Source organism: Erpetoichthys calabaricus, chromosome 7, assembly GCF_900747795.2.
Source record: "Erpetoichthys calabaricus chromosome 7, fErpCal1.3, whole genome shotgun sequence".
NCBI lineage: Eukaryota > Metazoa > Chordata > Cladistia > Polypteriformes > Polypteridae > Erpetoichthys > Erpetoichthys calabaricus.
In genome coordinates, this window is record NC_041400.2 from 167,723,939 (window position 1) to 167,746,295 (window position 22,357).

The window sequence follows — 22,357 nt, forward strand, 5'->3', positions numbered from 1 at the left end:
GGTAACTCTTTACTACCACCCAGTGCCTGTCTCACCTTCTCCCTAAACTCAACTTTGCAGTTTCAACTTCCACCATTTGATCCTTGGCTCTGCCCTCACTCTCCTCCTCTTCTTGATCTCCAACATCATCCTACAGACCACCATCCTCTGCTGCTAACTACACTTTCCCCTGCTACCACTTTGCAGTCTTCAATCTCCTTCAGATCAACTCTTTTGCATAGGATGTAATCTACCTGTGTGCATCTTCCTTCACTCTTGTACGTAACCCTGTGTTCCTCCCTCTTCTAAAAATATGTATTCACCACAGCTGTGTCCATTCCTTTGGCCAAATCCACTATCCTCTGACCTTCTTCATTCCCCTCTTTGACACCATACCTACCCATCACCTCCTCGTCTCCACTGTTCCCTTCGCCAACATGTCCACTGAAATCTGCTCCAATCACCACTTTCTGTCCCTTGGGTACACTGTTCATCACTTCATCCAACTCACTTTAAAAATCTTCTTTCTCCTCCATTGCACACCCTACTTGCGGGGCATATGCAGTAACAACATTCATCATCCCACCTCCAATTTCCAGCTTCATAATCATTACTCTGTCTGACACTCTTTTCATCTCCAAAACACTCTTGACATACTGTTCCTTCAGAATAACCACTACCCCATTTCTCCTCCCATCCATGATAGAACAATTTGAATCCACCTCTGATCCACCTGGTCTTACTCCCCTTCCATTTAGTCTCTTGCACACACAATATATCAACCTTCCTTCTTTCTGTCATATCGGCTAACTCTCTCCCCTTACCAGTCATGCTGCCAACATTCAAAGTTCCTATCCTCAGTTCCACTCTCTTTACCTTCCTCCTTTCGTCCTGCCTCCGGACACGGCTCCCCCCTCTTCTTCTCCTTCTTCGTTCAATAGTAGCTCAATTTCCGCCAGCATCCTATTGACTAACAGTACTGGTGACGGTTGTTGTTAACCTGGGTCTTGACCGATCCGGAGTGGAAATTTGTATTGTTGTCCGCATATTGATTGGGCCAAATTTTACACCGAATGCCCTTCCTGATGTAACCCTCCCCATTTATCCGGGCATGGGACCAGCAGAAAGAAACACACTGGTTTGTGCATCCCCTGTGGCTGGGTTGGTCATTGGTCAACATACTGCTGCTTTAATAAGGCAGCTGACAAAGAAAACCATGATGGAAAGATATTGAAAATAGAGTGTGAATTCCAAATGCATTGTGTGCACATCTCTTCCAGCTTTGTGATACAAATCTACAAAACATGTCATGACTTCCTGATAAGCTCACAAAATCTGTTGGTTACTGACCTTGGTGTCTTGCATAAGCCAAGATGGCGTATTGGTTTCAAGTTCAGAAAATTTTAATTCAATGGTTTCAAAAATGACAATGTACCTGATTGTATTATTTAACTCATAAAACACCCTCAGGCACTCCTTGTAGCTAATAACCATTCAATCTTGGAATCATGCTTTGTTTATGTTCTCATGCAGTGTAAAATCCTTTTTATAGTGTGGAGACCAAAATCACAATTCCCAGATAAGGATTCACAATTAATTATTATTTTATAATAATCTCCATAAATATATATTCCATAGCAGGTTATGTAACTTGCTATTCTACTATCCTTCATTATTGGTTCTGTAAATACTTCTTATATGATGTACTTTAATTTTTTCTTTATATATATATATATATATATATGGAAATACAATATATGGAAATGAAAGTCTATGAGTAATCCACACAAGGAGAAAACGAATCACATATCTTAAAATAGTTTTTTTTTTTTTTTTATTCCTAAGCTTTCAACTACTTACCTGGTGTCATTTACAAAGGAAATTGATTAAACGTGTTGGAAGCAAAGGTAATATATAGCAAATGAGGGGAGGGGGGTGCAAGGGGGCAGGGATGGCTCAGTAAGGCGGGGTTCGAAGGGTGTTGGTCATAAAGGCTTTTTTATTATTAGGTGTCTTTCTTTTTAAGCTTGCGTATGCTGTGTTCATGTCCAAAAGTCTGCTAATGGTGTTTTCATTTGAGAGCCATGATTCAGCCAGCTCTCTGGAACTTTTAGTATTAGCCTGAAATTCTACTTGCATCATGTCCCAGTTAAACCTCTGTCTGCTTGAATTTCTATGTGCATATATCCAAAATTGTGTGTCCTTCCTTCTGACAGTGTTGCAGTGTTCTGTTGCGAGTGTTTTATAGTTGTCCCACATATACAGCTGAGCACGCACCACATGGTATAATGTATACTGCATCCCGTGTCTCTGTTGCAGATTTTTGGTGCTTTTAGCATTAAAAAGAACAGTCTGCAGAGTGTTTGCAGGTTTATGGGCTATTTTGATGCTTGATTTGAAGAGAATGTGTGCTGTACTTTCCAATTTGCCACTGTGATAGGGAAGGGTGTGCTGAGTAGAATGTGAGATCAGGTTAGAGTCGATTGTTTGCTCAGGTCTGTGCGCCTTCTATGTAAGGATTGTTTGATAAGCATCTTGGGGTAGCCGTTTGATGTGAACAGATGGAGAAGATAACGTCTTTAATTCTTTTTAGTGTTCTTTGTACTTTAGTGCTTTCAAATCGCTGCATAACCAGTTCAACTAACAGTCCTGATAATGGAGATCCCATTGGCATGCCCTCTTTCTGAATGTAGCATTTCAATTAAAATGGAAACAGATTTTATGGCCAAGTGATATTAAATGCATTGTTTCCTTTGTGGTCAGCTTTGTTCATGTCGTTATGGTGGGGTCGTTATTTAGTTTTGTCAGTAAAGTCTTTGGCCAGAGGAATTGGAATCATGGTATACAGCAGCACAACATCAAACAAGACCATGATTTCATCATCATAGATGGATAAGTTTTTCAGGCACTGCAATGCTGTTTCAGCGCTATTAAAAGAATACTCATATGTTAAATGTTTCAAGGTTTGAAAAAGTCTTTTAGGTTGTAGTTATATGCTGTCTCACCTGTTAGGCTGACCACTGGTCTGAATTTCAAAGGGGTTTTGTGGCTTTTTGGGAGGCCGTAAAATTCTGGGCAGATCACATCATTTGATTTCATTTTGCAATAATCCCAGTTTAAACGGTTATTATTACAGAGTTTACTAAGAGATGTGTTAATTCTATTCAAGGTTGTTTTTGTTGACCATTTCATTCTATATATAATATTATAATATACACACAGCAGAATCTCGCTTAACTGACATAAACTGGCCGGCAGAACGTCGGATAAGCGAAAATGTCGGATAATGGGAGGTGTTAAGAAAAAGCCTATTAAATGTCAAACTATGTTATAATTTTACACATAACGAACCTAATACGTAATGTTTTCGGTTCACGAATGTCTCTGAACACGTACATATCGGGTTATGACCAAAATTTTGCCAAACTTTTGCATCTGTTCACACACACGGTATACGAACAAGCCAGTTTCCCTTTTGGTTTGTGTGCGCCGATGATTTCCGCACATGTTCAGTCTCTCCCTGTGCATTCCCTGTGCAGCAAGAGAGAGAGCGAGCAAGCGAGAGAGAGACACAGACACGCACACGCGCACACACACACACACACGCATGCACACGAGAGAGACACACAGGAGAGAGACACATGCGCACACACACACACACGAAAGAGACACACGGGAGAGAGACACATGCGCGCACACGCGCACACACATGAAAGAGACACACGGGAGAGAGACACATGCGCACGCGCTCACACACACACAAACACACACACGCACGCGAGAGAAAGAGGGAGAGAGAGACACACGCGCACGCACACATGCGAGCGGGAGAGACACAGTTGCATGCACACGTGCGACCGGGAGAGACACAGTCACACGCACACACGCCAGAGAGGGCAGGCCACATAATCCACTGTAATCATGTTTTACAACAAAACAACAGAAAAATTTAACTGAAAAAATGAACTTGGCAACAAAAAATAGACTACGCTCATGCTCGCAACTTGCAGTTGTTGTTGCCGATTGATGCGTTTTTTTTTTTTTGCGGTGGGACATCGAATAATACAGAATGTTGGATAAGCGAAGGTCGAATAAGCGAGACTCTACTGTATGTACATATGTATGTATGTATGTATGTATGTGTGTATATGTGTATATATATATATATATATATATATAATATAAATATGGAAGCGAAGGTCTGTGATACGGTTTGCATATTAGCAGCTGGAGATCCACAAAGGGAGAAAAATGTACGTCCTGTTGATTTTGTATGTGTATAGATCTGTGATTGTGGGTCCTTCCTTCTAACGGCGTTGTGATGTTCCTGTATGCGAGTTGCAATTCTTTTTGATGTTTGCCCTATATATACCGCTGGGCAAGAACTGCATGGAATGCTACAAACTATGTTTCGTGTTTCTGCTGTCGATTTCTTGTTTTTAGTGTTGAAAAGGACAGTGTGCAGATTGTTCGCCGGTCTGTGTGCAATTCTGATGCCTGATTTGGACAGGATGCGTGCTGCGCCTTCAAACACACTGTGTTGATAAGGGAGTGTGTACCAAGTGGGATGGGGGGACTGGTTCGAGTCAATTGTTTGCTGAGTTTTTTGGCATCTTCTGTGTAGGCATTGTTTAATGAATGTCTTTGAGTATCCGTTTGAAGTGAAAAGGTGGAAAAGATAGCGTCTTTCTTTCATTTTTGTTTCCTTCGTGGGTGTGGACTCTTCTGTATGAAGTTTTAACACAGCTCCGTTTATGAGACAATGGGTGGTTGCTGGCGATCAGCTGAAGCAGCTGGAGATCCACATTTTTCTCCCTTTGTGGATCTCCAGCTGCTAATTTATATAATATACAGTGCATCTGGAAAGTATTCACAGCACATCACTTTTTCCACATTTTGTTATGTTACAGCCTTATTCCAAAATGGATTAAATTTTTTTTTCCTCAGAATTCTACACACAACACCCCATAATGACAACGTGAAAAAAGTTTACTTGAGGTTTTTGCAGATTTATTAAAAATAAAAAAACTGAGAAATCACATGTACATAAGTATTCACAGCCTTTGCTCAATACTTTGTTGATGCACCTTTGGCAGCAATTACAGCCTCAAGTGTTTTTGAATATGATGCCACAAGCTTGGCACACCTATCCTTGGCCAGTTTTGCCCATTCCTCTTTCCAGCACCTCTCAAGCTCCATCAGGTTGGATGGGAAGCGTCGGTGCACAGCCATTGTAAGATCTCTCCAGAGATGTTCAATTGGATTCAAGTCTGGGCTCTGGCTGGGCCACTCAAGGACATTCACAGAGTTGTCCTGAAGCCACTCCTTTGATATCTTGGCTGTGTGCTTAGGGTCGTTGTCCTGCTGAAAGATGAACCGTCGCCCCAGTCTGAGGTCAAGAGCGCTCTGGAGCAGGTTTTCATCCAGGATGTCTCTTTACATTGCTGCAGTCATCTTTCCATTTATCCTGACTAGTTTCCCAGTCCCTGCCGCTGAAAAACATCTCCACAGCATGATGCTGCCACCACCATGCTTCACTGTAGGGATGGTATTGGCCTGGTGATGAGCGGTGCCTGGTTTCTTCCAAACGGATGCCTGGCATTCACACCAAAGAGTTCAATCTTTGTCTCATCAGACCAGAGAATTTTCTTTCTCATGGTCTGAGAGTCCTTCAGGTGCCTTTTGGGAAACTCCAGGTGGGCTGCCATGTGCCTTTTACTAATGAGTCTAGCCGTCTGGCCACTCTACCATACAGGCCTGATTGGTGGATTGCTGCAGAGATGGTTGTCCTTCTGGAAGGTTCTCCTCTCTCCACAGAGGACCTCTGGAGCTCTGACAGAGTGACCATCGGGTTCTTGGTCACCTCCTTGACTAAGGCCCTTCTCCCCCGATCGCTCAGTTTAGATGGCCGGCCAGCTCTAGGAAGAGTCCTGGTGGTTTCGAACTTCTTCCACTTACGGATGATGGAGGCCACTGTGCTCATTGGGACCTTCAAAGCAGCAGAAATTTTTCTGTAACCTTCCCCAGATTTGTGCCTCGAGACAATCCTGTCTCGGAGGTCTACAGAAAATTCCTTTGACTTAATGCTTGGTTTGTGCTCTGACATGAACTGTCAACTGTGGGACCTTATATAGACAGGTGTGTGCCTTTCCAAATCATGTCCAATGAACTGAATTTACCACAGGTGGACTCCAATTAAGCTGCAGAAACATCTCAAGGATGATCAGGGCAAACAGGATGCACCTGAGCTCAATTTTGAGCTTCATGGCAAAGGCTGTGAATACTTATGTACATGTGCTTTCTCAATTTTTTTATTTTTAATAAATTTGCAAAAATCTCAAGTAAACTTTTTTCACGTTGACATTATGGGGTATTATGTGTAGAATTCTGAGGATTCCATTTTGGAATAAGGCTGTAACATAACAAAATGTGGAAAAAGTGATGTGCTGTGAATACTTTCCGGATGCACTGTATACCCCTCCACACCATTCACCCAATCATTACTCGTACTGCGCACATCCTCTCTCCATACCACCCCATGACACCCTCAGTGCTAATTCGTCCTTCAACCTAGTCGGTTATAATGGCAAGGCAGAAAAGCAAATTATCTATTCAAGCAGGTTGAATTTTAGAAAAATCAAGAACAAAGAGAATCGTCCAATAAACGAAAAAGAGAAAAATGTCCTTACCATTATGCAAACAGAAATACGAAAAAGCATTGCTTATAGAATATAAGTTAGAGGATAAAGTAATTCATAATATTGTAACAGTCTGGAAAAGAAATTACCACCAAGGCAGTGTGTCCTAAAATGCTATACAAATGATGTTGCTCAGAGTGCTGTGGAGAGGGGTGGGCAGAGGAGCCACATGTGCCACTCTTAAGTAAAGTAGACACTGAGACACTGGAGGCCATAAATTGTTAAGGATGTTCCTTTAGTTCAGTGATTCTTAACCTTTTTTGAGTCATGGAACCCTTTAAGAATCTGATGACCCCCTTCTCCAGAAATATTCACATAAACGCAACTTTGCATGCATTGAATATAATATACTTTATCTATTGAGATTTGATTGTCTCATACATATATGACATACACAAAGTATTAAACTTTAAAGTAAAAAAAACCCCAAAAAACTCCTTTTTTTTATGCAAAAAGTAATGGCTACTCATTATAATTATGAAATAAAATTCTCTTATACAAATTAAAACAGCTTTTCTTCTACTATTACCACTACTACATCTACTCTAAATCAAGATACCAGGTTGTATAGTGAATATAAGTCTATGTGTGTGTATATATATATATATATATATATATATATATATATATATATATATATATATATATATATATATATATATATATATATATATAATGTATACATATATATAATGTATATATATATATATATATAATGTATATATATATATATAATGTATATAATGTATATATGTATAATATACACACACATACACAGGTGGAATCATTTTCTAATGAAATTCATGGCAGCATAAAAATATTTTGTTTAAACAGAAATTTCGTTATAATGAATATGGGGAAAATATGTATACTATTGTGACTGGGGTTGCCAACTATTCGCTATCTCTAACGGAGCGTCACGAGGGCAGCTCTGTAGCTGCTCTGCTGCGTCTGGTAAACAGTAAACCAAGGATAAAGCTCTGCAGGATCAAGATTACTGTGCAGCATGCTTGTTGCATGATGTTTATAACATTTGACACTGGACTTTGACCTATTCATCATCGCACTCTGCTGGTCTGCCACAGTGGCGATTCCAAGCCTCTGGTGGTATTCTAATCTGAAGATGGGAGCTAAAGCAAAGAGACTGCACCTGCCTTCTCTATACAGTAATAAAGTACCTGTATTTTCCTTGGAAACCTGGACTAACCTTCCTGTCTCTCATGCTACTCAGTGATCCAAGCTTGATAATAACTGGATAAAAAAAAAAACAGAACTTCTTAATCTGCAAAAAAAATTAATTTGAAAATGTTAAGACGTTAAATGTAACTTTTTTTTTTTTTTTTTTTTTATAGAAATGCAGGTGTGGTGCAGAATGAAAATGAAGTGTTAGATGTAACTTTTTTCAGCATAAACTGATGTCATTTCTCACTTTTTTTTGTTAACTGCAAAGAGAAGTGTGATAAGCACTATAAAACTCGAACAATACAGTATCCACAAACGACAGAACTACCCAAGTGGATGCTCGATGGAGCACTGACACAGAATTTGGCTATATATTTATGATGTTGCGCCTACACTCTTGCCAAGACTGGCAATTTCATAACAGACTGTCACTTTTTTTGGCCTAACAAGAAAGAGACAGCCTGTTGCAGGGTTCCGGGACTCAGCGGAAGTATAGGTGCGGCATTAAGTTTTTTATTGCTTTGCATTTTTTCCTTTGGTAGACATTTTTGGGCAAAAAAAAATTTGTTATACTGAAATATACATTTCATTAAAATAAAATCCATAAAACATGTTATTGTATAAAGATTTTCCAAGGCCAAAAAAAAAATTGTTGTTCTGAAAATTTCATTACTTCATTCACTGTAATGGGATTTGACCTGTGTGTGTGTGTGTGCATGTGTGTGTGCGCGCGCATGTGTGTGTGTGTGTGTGTGTGTGAGAATGCGTTGAATAACTGCAGGGCAACATTCACCTTTTTGCTAACTGTCATTACGGTTGGCTAATCATTCAAACATCTTTTATTCACATACCTTTCATTTTTTACAGCTATTACTCTGCACTTTTTCATAAAGGAGTTTTCTTTATACGGTACAATAGGGACGATCCTGGTTATCTTTTTCGGTCAAAAGGTTAAAGAAACAAATGAAATGCTACTTTGTTAAGATGTTTAACTTTAGCATGTTCAGCTAGAGACATTGCTGATGATTCTGTGTTCCACAGCCAAACTAAATGTTGCTGCAAAGGCCTGTGATTTATTGGCAGCACCCATTATGCATCTGAGAATATTGTGACTATATTGTGGATCAGAGACACACCTGATGAAAGCCACACAAACTGAATTTGGTGTGTCTAACCTTTGTTTTCTTTTTTCAAGTCTGTTAATAACGTTTACATTTTTTACATTTTGCAGATACACATTGATGCAGCCTTTGCTTAACTCCACCCAAACCCCTCCTCACCCTGTGGCATCTTGTAACACTTTTACAGGACTCTATGTCACTGTTTTTCTCATTCTTTTAACTTTCTGGTTTCATTTATCATTAATCCTCATGTTCTGTCTTTTTCTGATACACCTGAAGAGTAACCTTTTTCCAGCGTGAGCATTAATCTTACTTTTGTCCTGTTTTATTATGGATCTAGATGCACATGTGAAATCTGTTTATTAAAAAAAAAAAAAAAGGTAATTTCAAAGGCACAGGAATTCCCCCCTTGCTAAATGCAATCCACTGTACAAAAGCAGAAGAATGCAAAACTACAGCCTGCCTACTTGTTAGTCACTCTAAACTTTCAGCCTTTGCCATCTGCCAAAGGCACTCATAGAAACTATTGCAGGGCCATTTTGTAGACAAAATACAAAAGTAATTCATTGTAGTTGATTTATGTTAATTTTGAAGGCTTTCCACAAGAGTGGTCTTTATTAAGAAGTGAAGAAGAAGAAAATCCCATTATTCTTACCCATAAATATGTGTATGGCAGTTAATCTAGAGGTTATGCTGATTTGTAGCATATACTTTTATGTCCTGGTGAAACTAAAGTGAGACAGTTATCAGTATGACTAGCACAAGTGCAGGTCTTCACTCTAGCCAGGTCACACTATCTCCACCGTAAAGTGTGGTGAAGGTAGTAGTATTCTATGGAAAGCCTGTCAACAGCACAGGCTGGCATTCCAGAATTTGTCTATTCAGACAAATACAGTATTATGTTTGATGCAGTTCACTTTGTTTTGAATTTAAGGCTGGAAAATTAGTCTGTGTTTTATCGTGATGGTGATTCAAATTACATAACTAGAACAATACTGGACTGGTGTAAATCAAGAAATTAGATGTTCTTATTTTTCTCAGAGTCCTGCACTTAATATAATGAACAAGTTGCACCAAGACTTTAAATTATGCAAAAGGTAATTGGCAAATTTCACTCCATGATAATATGCAAAAGGTAATATGCATTTGTCTAAAAATATGCTTTTTGGTATTCGGTACACCGTATTAATGGTTGCCTGAAGTGGTACAATAGCATCGTACATTAAGGGATGGAATATTTAAAATATAATGATATTTAAGGATTATTTTACTGTTGACTTTTTTCTGTTTGGGAGGGGCTCTATGAAGGCTTGCTCATTAAATTTTCTAGGTAAGTGCTTTAGTATGGGAAGAAAGGATGACTACTTTTTGACCACATCGTTTGTTCTGAGATTTCCAATTGGTAGTATATATACAAGGGGTTTCAGTTCAGCCTTGCATAACCTCAGACAGAAAGATGAGTATTACCTTCATATTTTATCCATATGAGATCATTACCTGACAGATTTATTTAATGCTAAAGCCATTGTAATATTATGTGGTTAGTTGTGTCTCACATCATAATTAAGCAAAAAAATGGAATGAATGGTAATTATCTTGATAATGGATAAAATGCTAAAAACAAAACTGAATTGTTTCACATAGTGCTTTAGGCAAAACTGAGGGCACAATGCAAGTAAGGGTACATTTGGATTTGATATATAATTATAAATATGATTTTATCAATAAATGTCTGACAATCTCTACATAGGAGAGTCACTTGTAAGGGTATATGTAGCATGTCTGTTGTAAGAACACTAACTGGGTTTTTCTTTGATTTTATTGGATTTGGGTATAAGTGATGAGTGATTATTATAATTTCAAATATCAGTAGTAGCATTTCCTGCCCATACACTACTAGATTTTAATGCCAATTTTAGTACTATACAACCTCATATTATCTTGCATTTTTACATGTGTTTGTTATTTTTTATAACTGGCCACTGTTTCACATAATTTGTGAGGATTGTCTCTATTTTAATCTCATCATCTAGAGTAATATTCACAGTTTTGTGATTTTTTTTTTTTATGCTATGTCTAAAACCTATTTCAGAGAACAGTTTGTATGTGAGCACACCTCTAATTGGTTCAGGGATACAATATTAATTTCCAATGTAATGTTCTAGTTTTACCAGGGTCATGGGTGTCTTTTTTTTTCTTTCTCTAGTTTTCCTCCCACACCCCAAATATGTGCTCATTTGAATGCTTACTTACTTACTTTGCCCCAGTATATGTGTGTGGTTGTGTCTGTAAATGTGCCTCCACAGTGAGCTGGCTGATTTCTGCTTTGCTGTTGGGGCTGCAGGGATCAGTACGAACTCTACATGATAACAAAATTAGATAAACAGGTTAGGAAATTAATTGATGATCTGAAAGTTATTTTTCTATTTATACCACAAGTAATAATTACATCTTACATTATGTCAACAATGTGTTTACCTTTTAAATTGCATACAATCTTACTGAATCAAAGAGCAATTTAAACTATTTTCCTCTTGTTTATAACTTTATTTCAAAATAATGCATATTGTTTTATTTTGATTTTTATTATAAACTGTACAATGCTATGACTATTCCTATAATAAATATGAGTGTAAAGCCTGAGCTAGGGATAATTCACAGACAAGACAAGCACACATTTTTTTTCAAACTGTAATGCATTTAGATGTTATGTTTCTGGAATGTGGGTGTGGATGACTATTGGCAGTCCACATTCTTTCATATAATTCACCATTGGGGATAGCAGCTGTTCTGAAGTTTGTTTGTGGAAACATTTATCAAACATGAGATGAGGAGTAGTAGGCTTAGCATAACTGTGCTGTTCTTAGTTACTCAAGAATTTTGGGGGATGTCCTCATTGCACTGTTTATGGTGCAAGTACAAATTTAAAGGAACTGACTGCTGAAAAAATGTGCAATGAACAGCTGCTTAATTTAACCTTTGAAAAGGAGCAAAACACAGAAAATATTGCAGCATATTTAATTCCTATCAATATTTTATCAGTGTATTTTTTAGTTGACTTCAGTGCACATTTTACTTTTTATTCGCATTTGACTTTTTAATGGAAGGCTTTTAGAAATAATGGACTATAAAACAGTTTCCAGTATTTTAAAGTGTTTAAGTGTTTGCATACTACATTCAGTTTCTCTTTTCTTTCATGTTTAAGGGCAGATTCATGACACTAAAAATCAGTCTGAATCTTCTATATACTCAAACATTAAGAGCTGTAATTTCAATTATACCTTTGTCTACCTATACTCAGTCAAGATTCAAGATACTATGTTATTTGAGAACCTTATCTAAAACCATATCAGAATTTGAATTTCAAAAACACTGGAAGTAAGACTCATTAGACATCCTTGCTCTGTCTATGTGGGGGTTTAAAAACTACGATTCATGAATGACTGAAGCAAGGACAAGTTTAGGACAAGGGTGCAATGTGGGATTACAGTACAAATTAAGCCTACATTGTTTTTAATTCACAGCACATGCTTGAGACTACATAAAAAACATCACAGCAAACAGAAATTCGTCCAGTACTATGCCACAAGATCATATTGTCAACAACAGATTGTATTGATCAGATACGTGTAAGGTGGCAGTGATAGTTTTTGTGTTTCATTTATGTTTTTTAATATACCTAATTGGCACAACTATTATCAACTACATTCCTGCTTTCCGTTTTGAGTTACCTTCCCTGGCCATATTTTTGATTTTGTTGGGAAACCGCAACTGCAGGTATTGTAATGCTGAAGATTTTTGTAGGGAGACACTCAAGCCGGGGTCAAGCTAGTATTAGTTTTTCTTCTTTCTTTGCTAATGTGTTTATCAAAAACATATATGGAAGTGATGAGTAAGAAAATAAATACAAGTTTGATGGGCTATAATGGCATATTAGCCTTAGACAGTGAGTGGGCCATTTTGTTAATGCTTTAAACTGGCTTCATTCTTACACAGTAGGCAGAACATTCTTTGCAAGTCTTGGAGATTGTCCTTTTAATGCAACAGAAGGCTTAAGGTACATGGGAGAGCAAGAGGGAAGTGATTGAAAGTCTTGGCTAGGTCTTGGCTGATAGTAACCTAGAAATCACCTTTAAAGCTGCATAATGGGCAAGTTGCCTTGACTTTGTTGAAAAGAAATAACAATGAGCTAAGACTCATTTAGTGAAGAATCTGAGGCCAGGGTGGGGAGAGGAGAAATGAATAAAGAAAATTCTTGCTATAGTTAAATGTGTAAGTGGTAGAAAGACAAGAACACCCACAGGGCTGGGTCCAGAGTGATATCATCTTAAAGGCCAAAAGTATTCTGGCTATGCATGGTGGTACTGAAGTCTATAAGGTCTGTAACAATGCTGTTAATTATTTTTAAGGGTCACACTGACCATGGAAGCACAATCCATTTAAATCAGCACCTGGAAAATATTTATAGTAAATAGTTTTATTTATGTCATATTTTAAAAAATGCTTCTTTAAAATCTCATTGAATATTTTTAATCTCTAATGACTTAACTTACTTTTTCTTAACATTTTTAATAGATCCGTGAAATATTTGCAGAATATGATCCCAATTTTTCACCTGTGAGTCTTGATGAAGCCTACTTGGATATAACCGACCATCTGGAGCAACGTTGTTGCTGGCCTGAATCCAGGAGAACATATTATTTAGAGAAAGAAATCACATCTACAGGTACTGACAGGTTATCTGGTTGATTGCAAAGGTTGAGTGAAGGGCAAGGTTAATGTCACAACTTTGAATATTTCATGGTAAGCCTGTATCACAAATGTAGGTTGTTCTTTTTTAGATGTGTTCACATATAATAGCCCTGTCTGTCTGTCTGTTTGTCTGCATGAAACAACTCAGCCCACCATGAACTGATTTTATTGAAATGTAGCAAGCTTATTCTTCAAAGAAATTTGTCAAGACAGTCCAGTTTTTTTTTTTTTAAATACTGTACAGGTAAAATTCCATTACAACGATCTTCCAGGGACCTAAAAAATATTTTGTTGTAATGAGATTCTCTATTTGTAGCTATAGTGCTTTCTTTAACTTGCGTCCAGGCGGATGCAATCATTTCAATAGCTTTTTTAGAATTAATTTTAATCTCCTCCTGTCTACAAGTTATGCTGACGAGAGTTTTTCTCAGCATTTCCTTGCAATAATACACTTTCAGGGTGCAAATGATGCCCAAATCCAGTGGCTGAAGCACTGCTGTGCAAATGGGTGGGAGGAATTCAATGCGAACATTATCTAAATGTGGAAGCATGTTGTGGGCAGCACAGTTATCAATCAGAAGCCAAATCATTCTTTTCTTCTTCTTCATATTGTGAGGTTTCTGAACTCTTTTGGGATTCCCCCCCACCCCACACCCAACGGGAATGTCACGCTGAAGTGCGTCCCTTAACCGTGATTGCCAAGTCTGTGGAAGATTGTTTGTTCGTTGCCGGGGCAGGGCAACAGCAGGCTCACAGCGGTGCAGTGAGGCGCCACAGAAGCGAATCCTAAAAGATTGGGGTCGTGCTGTAAGTCCCTGTCTTACACGAGGCTGAGTCTCAGTACTTTAGCAAAACCAGCTTTATTCAACTTGAAACAGGAACAGCAGGGTTATTTATTGTAGCAGGGTCTACCACTCTCCTATAAACAGACACAGCAGTCAGGCAGGGTTGTGGCCAGGTTAATGGCCAAGTAATCCTGTTACCTGCATTTACATTGTTCCTTGCATCACCCATCGAGATCTTTTCTGTTTACTTTGGCGGAGAGACGCAGCAGAGTTGTGAGCCTGCTGTTGCCCAGGCAACAGATAAACAGTCTTCTACAGACACGGTGATCACACTTCAGGACACTTTTTGGCGTGTTGTCCAGCTGGGGATGGTCCCAAGAGAGTTTAGAAACCTCGCATTTTCTTGAATGAGTGCCGCATTAATAGGAATGTTTCTTGAACGAGCATCACTGAACCATATAAAAACGGCTTTTTCAACGTCTTCAAATGCAGCAGTTCGCATATGTTTGTAACCTGAGATTTTTCTTCTTTTTTTGCTCGGTCTTACAAGAAAGTTGACAGTGTCGATGACGAAATTCCGAATTCACTGGCAACATTTCTTTCTTTTTGCCGCAATCGAGAGCTGCAAAAATTTTAAGTTTTCTTTTTTTTCCCTAATATGAACTATTGTTATTTTTTCATGTCTGCCATTTCTATAGGAGGGTGACAATGAGTTAAATTCCAATGGATGTTTTTCAAATGTTGACAAGCAATAAGCAAAAGGTATCACTGTAAACCACCGAAAACAAAAGCAGCAAAAAAACAGTACGAGCAAAGTTCAAAGGAAGAAATTTTTTTACAGTGTTTCTGTTTGAGGATCGTTGTGCACAACTGAGCTGCGACCACAGAACTAACTTCTCTGTGAATGATTCATTCAGGCATTTCAATGTCTTTTGGGCACTTCGTTGTAATGAAAGTATTTGCTGAATGTACTTTGTTGTAACGAGATTTCTATAGACTCGTGTCATATGGGGAAACTGTCGGGACCATAAAAATACTTTGTTGTAGTGAAAATTTCATTGTAAAGATATTTTTTGTAATTGGAATTTTACCTGTATCTTGAACAGATCACTCTCTACAAAGTTTTGAAATTTCAAAACCATTGAATACCATTGATGAATCTATGAGCTTGTTTGTCTTAAATCAAAGAAACATTTTGTGTGACTTCAACTACAAATTACTGGTTCAATTTTAACTTGACAGCAGTTACACTAACTTTGTATGTTTTATATACAATACAATACAGTTTATTTTTGTATAGCCCAAAATCACACAGGAAGTGCCGCAATGTGCTTTAACAAGCCCTGCCTCTTGACAGACCCCCAGCCTTGACTCTCTAAGAAGACAAGGAAAAACTCCCAAAAAAAACCTAGTAGGGAAAAATGGAAGAAACCTTGGGAAAGGCAGTTCAAAGAGAGACCCGTTTCCAGGTAGGTTGGGCATGCAGTGGATGTCAAAAGAAGGGGGTCAATACAATACAATACACAGAACAGAACAAATCCTCAATAAAAAATAAAAAATAAAAATTTTTTTAGAAGTACAGAGCAGAATTTAACAGTAGATGATATCACATAATAAGATTTGGATAATTTTAGACTCCTGGAGACCTCATCCATCAAGCTGCCTCCCCCATTTGGCCATTCCACGGCTGAAACAGTGTTGGGCCAGCCAATCCGATGAAAGGACCCCTCTTTCCCACGATTCCTGCGATCCTCCATCAGGGATGACTTTACCTTAGGCAGGCAAAACAACTTGGCAGGTGGGCCGTGGCACCAAGTGCCACATTTGAGTACAGAGAAGAGAAACAGAATAGGTAAGGGTTAGTATCCAATTCTAACTATCATGTTACTTATGTTTTAGTGCTAATGACTGACAACAGAGATGCAGTATGTACAGTTAATCAGCAGCTCTAGTCAGGATATGCTAAACTGAAGTAGTGAGTCTTCAGCCGGGATTTAAAAGCTGAGACCGAAGGGGCATCTCTTATAGTAGCAGGCAGACCATTCCACAGTTTAGGGGCCCTGTAAGTAAAAGCTCGACCTCCCATTCTTATTTTATTAATCCTTGGAACCATAAGCAGACCAGCATCTTGAGATCTTAATGTGCACTCTGGTTTGTAAGTCATGATAAGTTCAGACAAGTAAGCCGGACTTCGGCCATTTAATGCTTTATATATTAAAAGAAGGATTTTGAAATCTGCCCTAAACTTAACCGGGAGCCAGTGTAAGGATTTAAAAACTGGAGTTATGTGTTTGTATTTTCTTATTCTTGTAATAATTCTTGCAGCTGCATTTTGGATTAACTGGAGGCTGTATAAAGAACAGTTTGAACATCCAGTGAACACCGCATTGCAGTAGTCAATCCTACTAGAGATAAATGCATGAATTAATTTCTCAGAATCCTGTTTATTTAAAAAGTGCCTTAATTTCCTAACATTTTTAAGATGGAAGAAGCATGTTTTGGACAACTTTGTAATATGCGCCTTAAATGACATGCTAGAGTCAAAGATAACTCCTAGATTGCGGGCTGATTCAGTAAAATTAATATGGATTTCAACTGAATTAAATGATGACAAAATATTGTTATGATCAGCGTCATTCCCTCCAACAATTAACATCTCTGTTTTATCTGTATTTAAAGACAAGTAGTTCTCATTCATCCACTCATTTAATTCGCTAACACAGCTAATTAACGACATCGGAGAAACTTCATCTGATTTAAATGAAAGGTATAACTGGGTGTCATCTGTATACGAGTGAAAATTAACATATTTCCTAATGATAGATCCCAGTGGAAGCATGTAAAGTGAAAACAGTAAAGGTCCCAGTACTGAGCCCTTTGGGACACCATATTGAACTTCTGTGTATAATGATGGAGTACTGTCAGCACATTTCTGTACATATTGGAATCGATTTGATAAATAAGAACTAAACCAAGTGAGCACGGTGCCTGTAAGTCCAACATCATTTTTTAGCCTGTGTAGTAAAATAGAATGGTCAATGGTGTCAAATGCTGCACTTAAGTCCAACAACATAATTACAGTGGACTTTCCTTCATCAGAGGATATCAGAATGTCGTTTACAACCCACGTTAGTGCCGTTTCTGTACTATGACCAGTGCAAAAACCAGACTGGAATTTCTCAAATAAATTGTAATGCGTAAGGTGTGACTGAAGCTGATTGGCGACTACTTTTTCTAGTATTTTAGAGAGAAACGGTAGATTTGAAATAGGCCTATAATTTTTTAGTATGTGTGGGTCTAGGTCTGACTTTTTAAGTAATGGTTTAATGACTGACACTTTTAGTGCATCAGGTACTGTGCCATGCAATAATGAACTACTGATAATGTTTAGAATAGGCGCTGCAAGAACATCCATTGCACTTTTTACTAGTTTTGTTGGCTCTGGATCTAGGGAACAAGTAGTGGGCTTCATTTTAGAAATTAAAGTTAAGAGTTCCTGCCCAGTTACAGGATTAAAATTACTAAAGTGCTGAATGCAATGTGAGACAGGGTCTGCTAAGCCAGTATTTGGTTTGTAGTGTGATGCAGAGATCTGGGATCTTATATTTTTAATTTTCTCATTGAAGAAGTTCATAAAGTCTGTACTGCTAATATCTGTTGGTATTTTGCACTGTCGATCTGAATTTCCATTTTCCAGTTTTCTTCCTCCTATAGTTTCACCTCCTATAGCCGCTACTGATTAGAAACTGTTTCCCAATACAAGCTAATGCAACACCAGCAGAAGGCATACGCAGATTAGGAATTTACTGCCATGAGCTGTTTCTGCAGAAATCTCTTCATTAGCAACTTGTTTCAGCTTTATAAAGTCTTCTCACTTGCTTAAGCACAAATGGAAAGAGAACCAGTGCAACACCCTGTCATACTTCCCAATGCTTTAAGTCATAACAGAAAGTTAAATGATCTTCCTTACTGTATAAGTATAAAAAGAAACTAAGGGGGAACAACAGGATTATCTAGATATGAATCAAGTACCCTACATTGTGTAAACCCTTTGCCCTTCACTTACAATATTCCCTAACATTTGTCATAACTGAGACTTATTTCACTAGAATTATTACAGCCAGACATGTGTAAGTAAAAAAAAGGAATTAATTACCAAAGTTTTTATTTAGATTTTGTTAACTTTAATTGCAAATTGTCACTGCATGTGAATATGGGATGTGTGTATGTATATATATATATATATATATATATATATATATATATATATATATATATATATATATATATAATATATATATATATATTTCCTATGCATGTGCGAATGTAAATGGTTCATAAGATGGACTTGAGTCCTTATCAGGCCTGCTTTCAACCTTTTTCCCAATCCTGGTGAGATAGACTTTGGCTCCAGCAATCTCGAATTGCAGTGAGAAGGCTTTAGAACTTATTTACTGAAGTCAGTCCATTGAAGACTTCAGTGGTGGCACAGCCCTCTTAAACACTTCAATGTTATGCCATTTGTACATTTTCTAGTTTGTTATTATTATATGTAAATTGTGTAGAATTATTGTGAATACAGTGGTGTAGAAATATTATAGCACCTTTCATATTTTGTACTTTTTCAATGTGTTTATTAAATTGGAAACTAAATATTACAGTTCCAAAAGCTTTTCCAGGACATTTTCAAGGAAAGGATCAAATAAAGTCTATGTTCAGTTCTGACAAGAATATTGTCAAGAATAATAAAGTGTACTTAGGTATCTAGTTACCATTTTGTGTCCTAGGAAGTGTTGTAACTATCTGACTATCTTATCTGCTTTCCTTGTTCAAGTAATATATGACCGTAATGATGGGCTGTTTTTAATGTTTATGAAAATTTACCAGTGGTTTTACATGGGAGTTTTTTCAAGTTTCTAAAATGCGCATAGTGCATTGTATTCAGTATACTGTAGCTCAAAAAAATGACCTTTAATTTCCATATTGGAATGAAATTGCTCAGCTGAGAACTTAGTTTCTGAATGGGGCATATAGTGAAACATGATGACACAGCAGGTGATTTTCACATAGAGAGGAATGAATAGACAGATCCATGACTACTTGGCATGATCTATTAGGAAAGAAGGAAGGAGCTGAATGTTTTCAGTTTCAGCAAATGAAGATTGAGAGGCAATATGATTGAAATATTTATAAAATTATTGAGGGAATTAGTATGGTGAATCCCAGGTATGACTGTAAATTGAGTTCTTTAATAGAGGAAAACAAGATTTCTTAAGGGTATGTTTTGAACAAATGACGTTTGTCTTCACTAGAGAGCCAGTAATTTCTAGATTGTGTGGCAGACAGTAGTACTTTCAGGACCTATAACTTGACTTCATGTTATTTTGGAGAAATTATGTGAAAGAGATTGATAAGATTTGTTGAGCTGAATGGCCTATTTTTGTCAAAATTATTCTGTTGTTCATACTTTTGTGTGTTTTAATCTCTCATTTAAAAAATGAATTCAAGTATTGATGTGATTAAACATTAGTATAATGGCTACACTTTTACAAAACTGTATCAAAAATGTGGAGCAAGTTGTGTATTCACATGGATTTTCTCTAGGTACTCCAGTTTCCCCTCACATTTCAAAAACAAGCAAGTTAGGCTGATTGGCAATATTAAACTGGTACTCTTGCAGTGTGCCTTAGTTTAAAAGTTGCAATTCAGTGTTAAAGCATAATGGCTGTAGCATTTTCTGCACCAGAGAAGATTAGAGTTTCATTCACAAAATAATTACATAATTAAATTGTTTCTGTGGCAACACTAGCATGAAAACTTAACAGATATTTCATGTAGGTTGTTCATAAGGTAAGGCATGTGTTAATTTTCATTTTCTCTGACACTGTAATCGGCTTATATATTTTACTGACACTAAAATCAAAACCACTATTTTTTAATGATAAGTCGCTCAATGACCTATTAAAGTTACTGGGAGAGTGCTGTTTAGTATAGATGCTTTCCTCATTTTCTGTTTATGTTTTGTGTTTTTTGAAGAGCATACCAGTGATCTGCAGCTTTCTGGTAATACTGATGGCACTATATCGCCGGTTTTGTTTGAAGACAGTCCTCCTCCTTCATTAAACACTGCTCCTGAACAGAAGCACATTGTTTTTGGTATATCTGCTGAGGAAGCAGTGCGAGAAATGCGCTTTAGAATTGAGCAGAAGACATCATTAACAGCCAGTGCAGGTAGTATATATTCTTCTGTGATCAAGTTACTGGTCTGTAATTTTTAATCATGTTCTTTAATTGACTTCTAAATGATTTTGACTGATATATAAAGATTATTTAAGTCAGCTTTAAGATTTTAATATGCTGCATGCATCTGGCTGTAATTTACTATATTTTCGTAATTGGTAATTCAGATGTTTTTTAAGTTTTGCATTTTGTAGAAATATAAATATTGTTTCAGTTTACTCAATAGTTTAAATTACATCAAGTTACTGGCCTTGTCTCCTAAACCCACATCATTGACCTGGTGGTCTTTATCTTTAGCTATACCCTGTAAATGAGAAAAAGGTTTATTTGCTCATTGCTGACATTGCCCTGTGACCTTATAATCAATTCAGTGTATTCTTAAATTGGACCATTATTTGAAGATAGATTCAAAGTGCAGGAACAGTTTTACAGATCTGAGCTAATGAACATTGTGGTTGCCATACTTTTTTATCTGTTTGGCTGATAAGACCAGACTTTTTTTTTAATTAAAAAGGTTTTCAGTTTGTCATTAAACTTAAAGGAATCAAAAGATGTATATTCCAGTGTAGTTTTACACCATTTTTCAGTGACGGGTCACCCTTTCAGGGCTCTAGAGTCAAAGGATATATGTTAATTTATGTATACATTTTGTTGACATTCTCAAAAATGAAAGTAAGTACCGGTAATCACAAATTTACAAAAGATAAAAGGAGTTTTCAAAAATTATATTTTAACTAATTTAAGATAAATACAGTATATGCAATCAGTTGAATAACTAAACCTAATTACAATAAGCTGGTGCACTTTCCTTTTGAAGACCTTAATGTTTTTTTCTTGTGATTTTAGTTTAGAAACTAACATATTCTGCCTACTACTTTCAGGTATTGCTCCAAATACTATGCTAGCAAAAGTGTGCAGTGACAAAAACAAACCCAATGGTCAGTACAAAATTCCAAACAATCAACAAGCTGTGATGGACTTTATTAAAGACTTGCCAATAAGGAAGGTATGTTTTTCAATTCTGTTTTTGTATCGCATGAGGGATGGGTATTTTCAAATTAAATTTGGAAATCCTTACATTGCATTCATTAGAACATTGGGACAGTTTTAACGACAACGGGCCATTTAGTCCTACGGACTCCCCAATCATAATTACCGTGTTTCTCTAAAATGACATTATAGTCGAGTTTTGAAAGTTTCCAAAGTACTACTATCTACCACATTGCTTAGTAGCTTATTCTATGTGTCAGTTTTTTTCTTTTGTGTAAACTGTGGTTGCCTGTATGAAAATGATGTATTGACTTTTTTTTTTGGAAATTCTAATTTTCCTGAAGTGTTGCTAAACGACATTTCCTGCTCAGTGGCCTAACATCTAACTTCATGTTGGACCTGTTTTACTACATTTAAGGATTTCCTTTCTCTCTTTGCATTGCTCTTTAAACTTGTGGAGGATACCCAGAATACTAGAAGGCAAACCATTTAACAGATCAACCAGTCAGAAAGAGGTGCCATGGGAACCTGGCAATAGTCAACAAGAAGAAGCGAGGGCTCCTTACTTATTACTAGTGTAATTGGTTCTATGTTGACCATTTATGATTAA

At 37.2% G+C, this 22,357-nt stretch overlaps 1 protein-coding gene across 2 annotated transcripts in view; it reads left to right on the forward strand.

Annotated features, from left to right (window-relative positions):
• Positions 1 to 22,357, forward strand: part of polk (polymerase (DNA directed) kappa) — a 109,400-nt gene that overhangs the window by 62,880 nt on the left and 24,163 nt on the right. For both annotated transcript variants that reach the window (XM_028805690.2, XM_051929509.1), the window contains exons 6-8: positions 13,556 to 13,706; positions 20,554 to 20,748; positions 21,639 to 21,763. In XM_028805690.2, the coding sequence (XP_028661523.2) occupies positions 13,556 to 13,706; positions 20,554 to 20,748; positions 21,639 to 21,763 (471 nt within the window). The remainder of the gene's footprint in view (positions 1 to 13,555; positions 13,707 to 20,553; positions 20,749 to 21,638; positions 21,764 to 22,357) is intronic.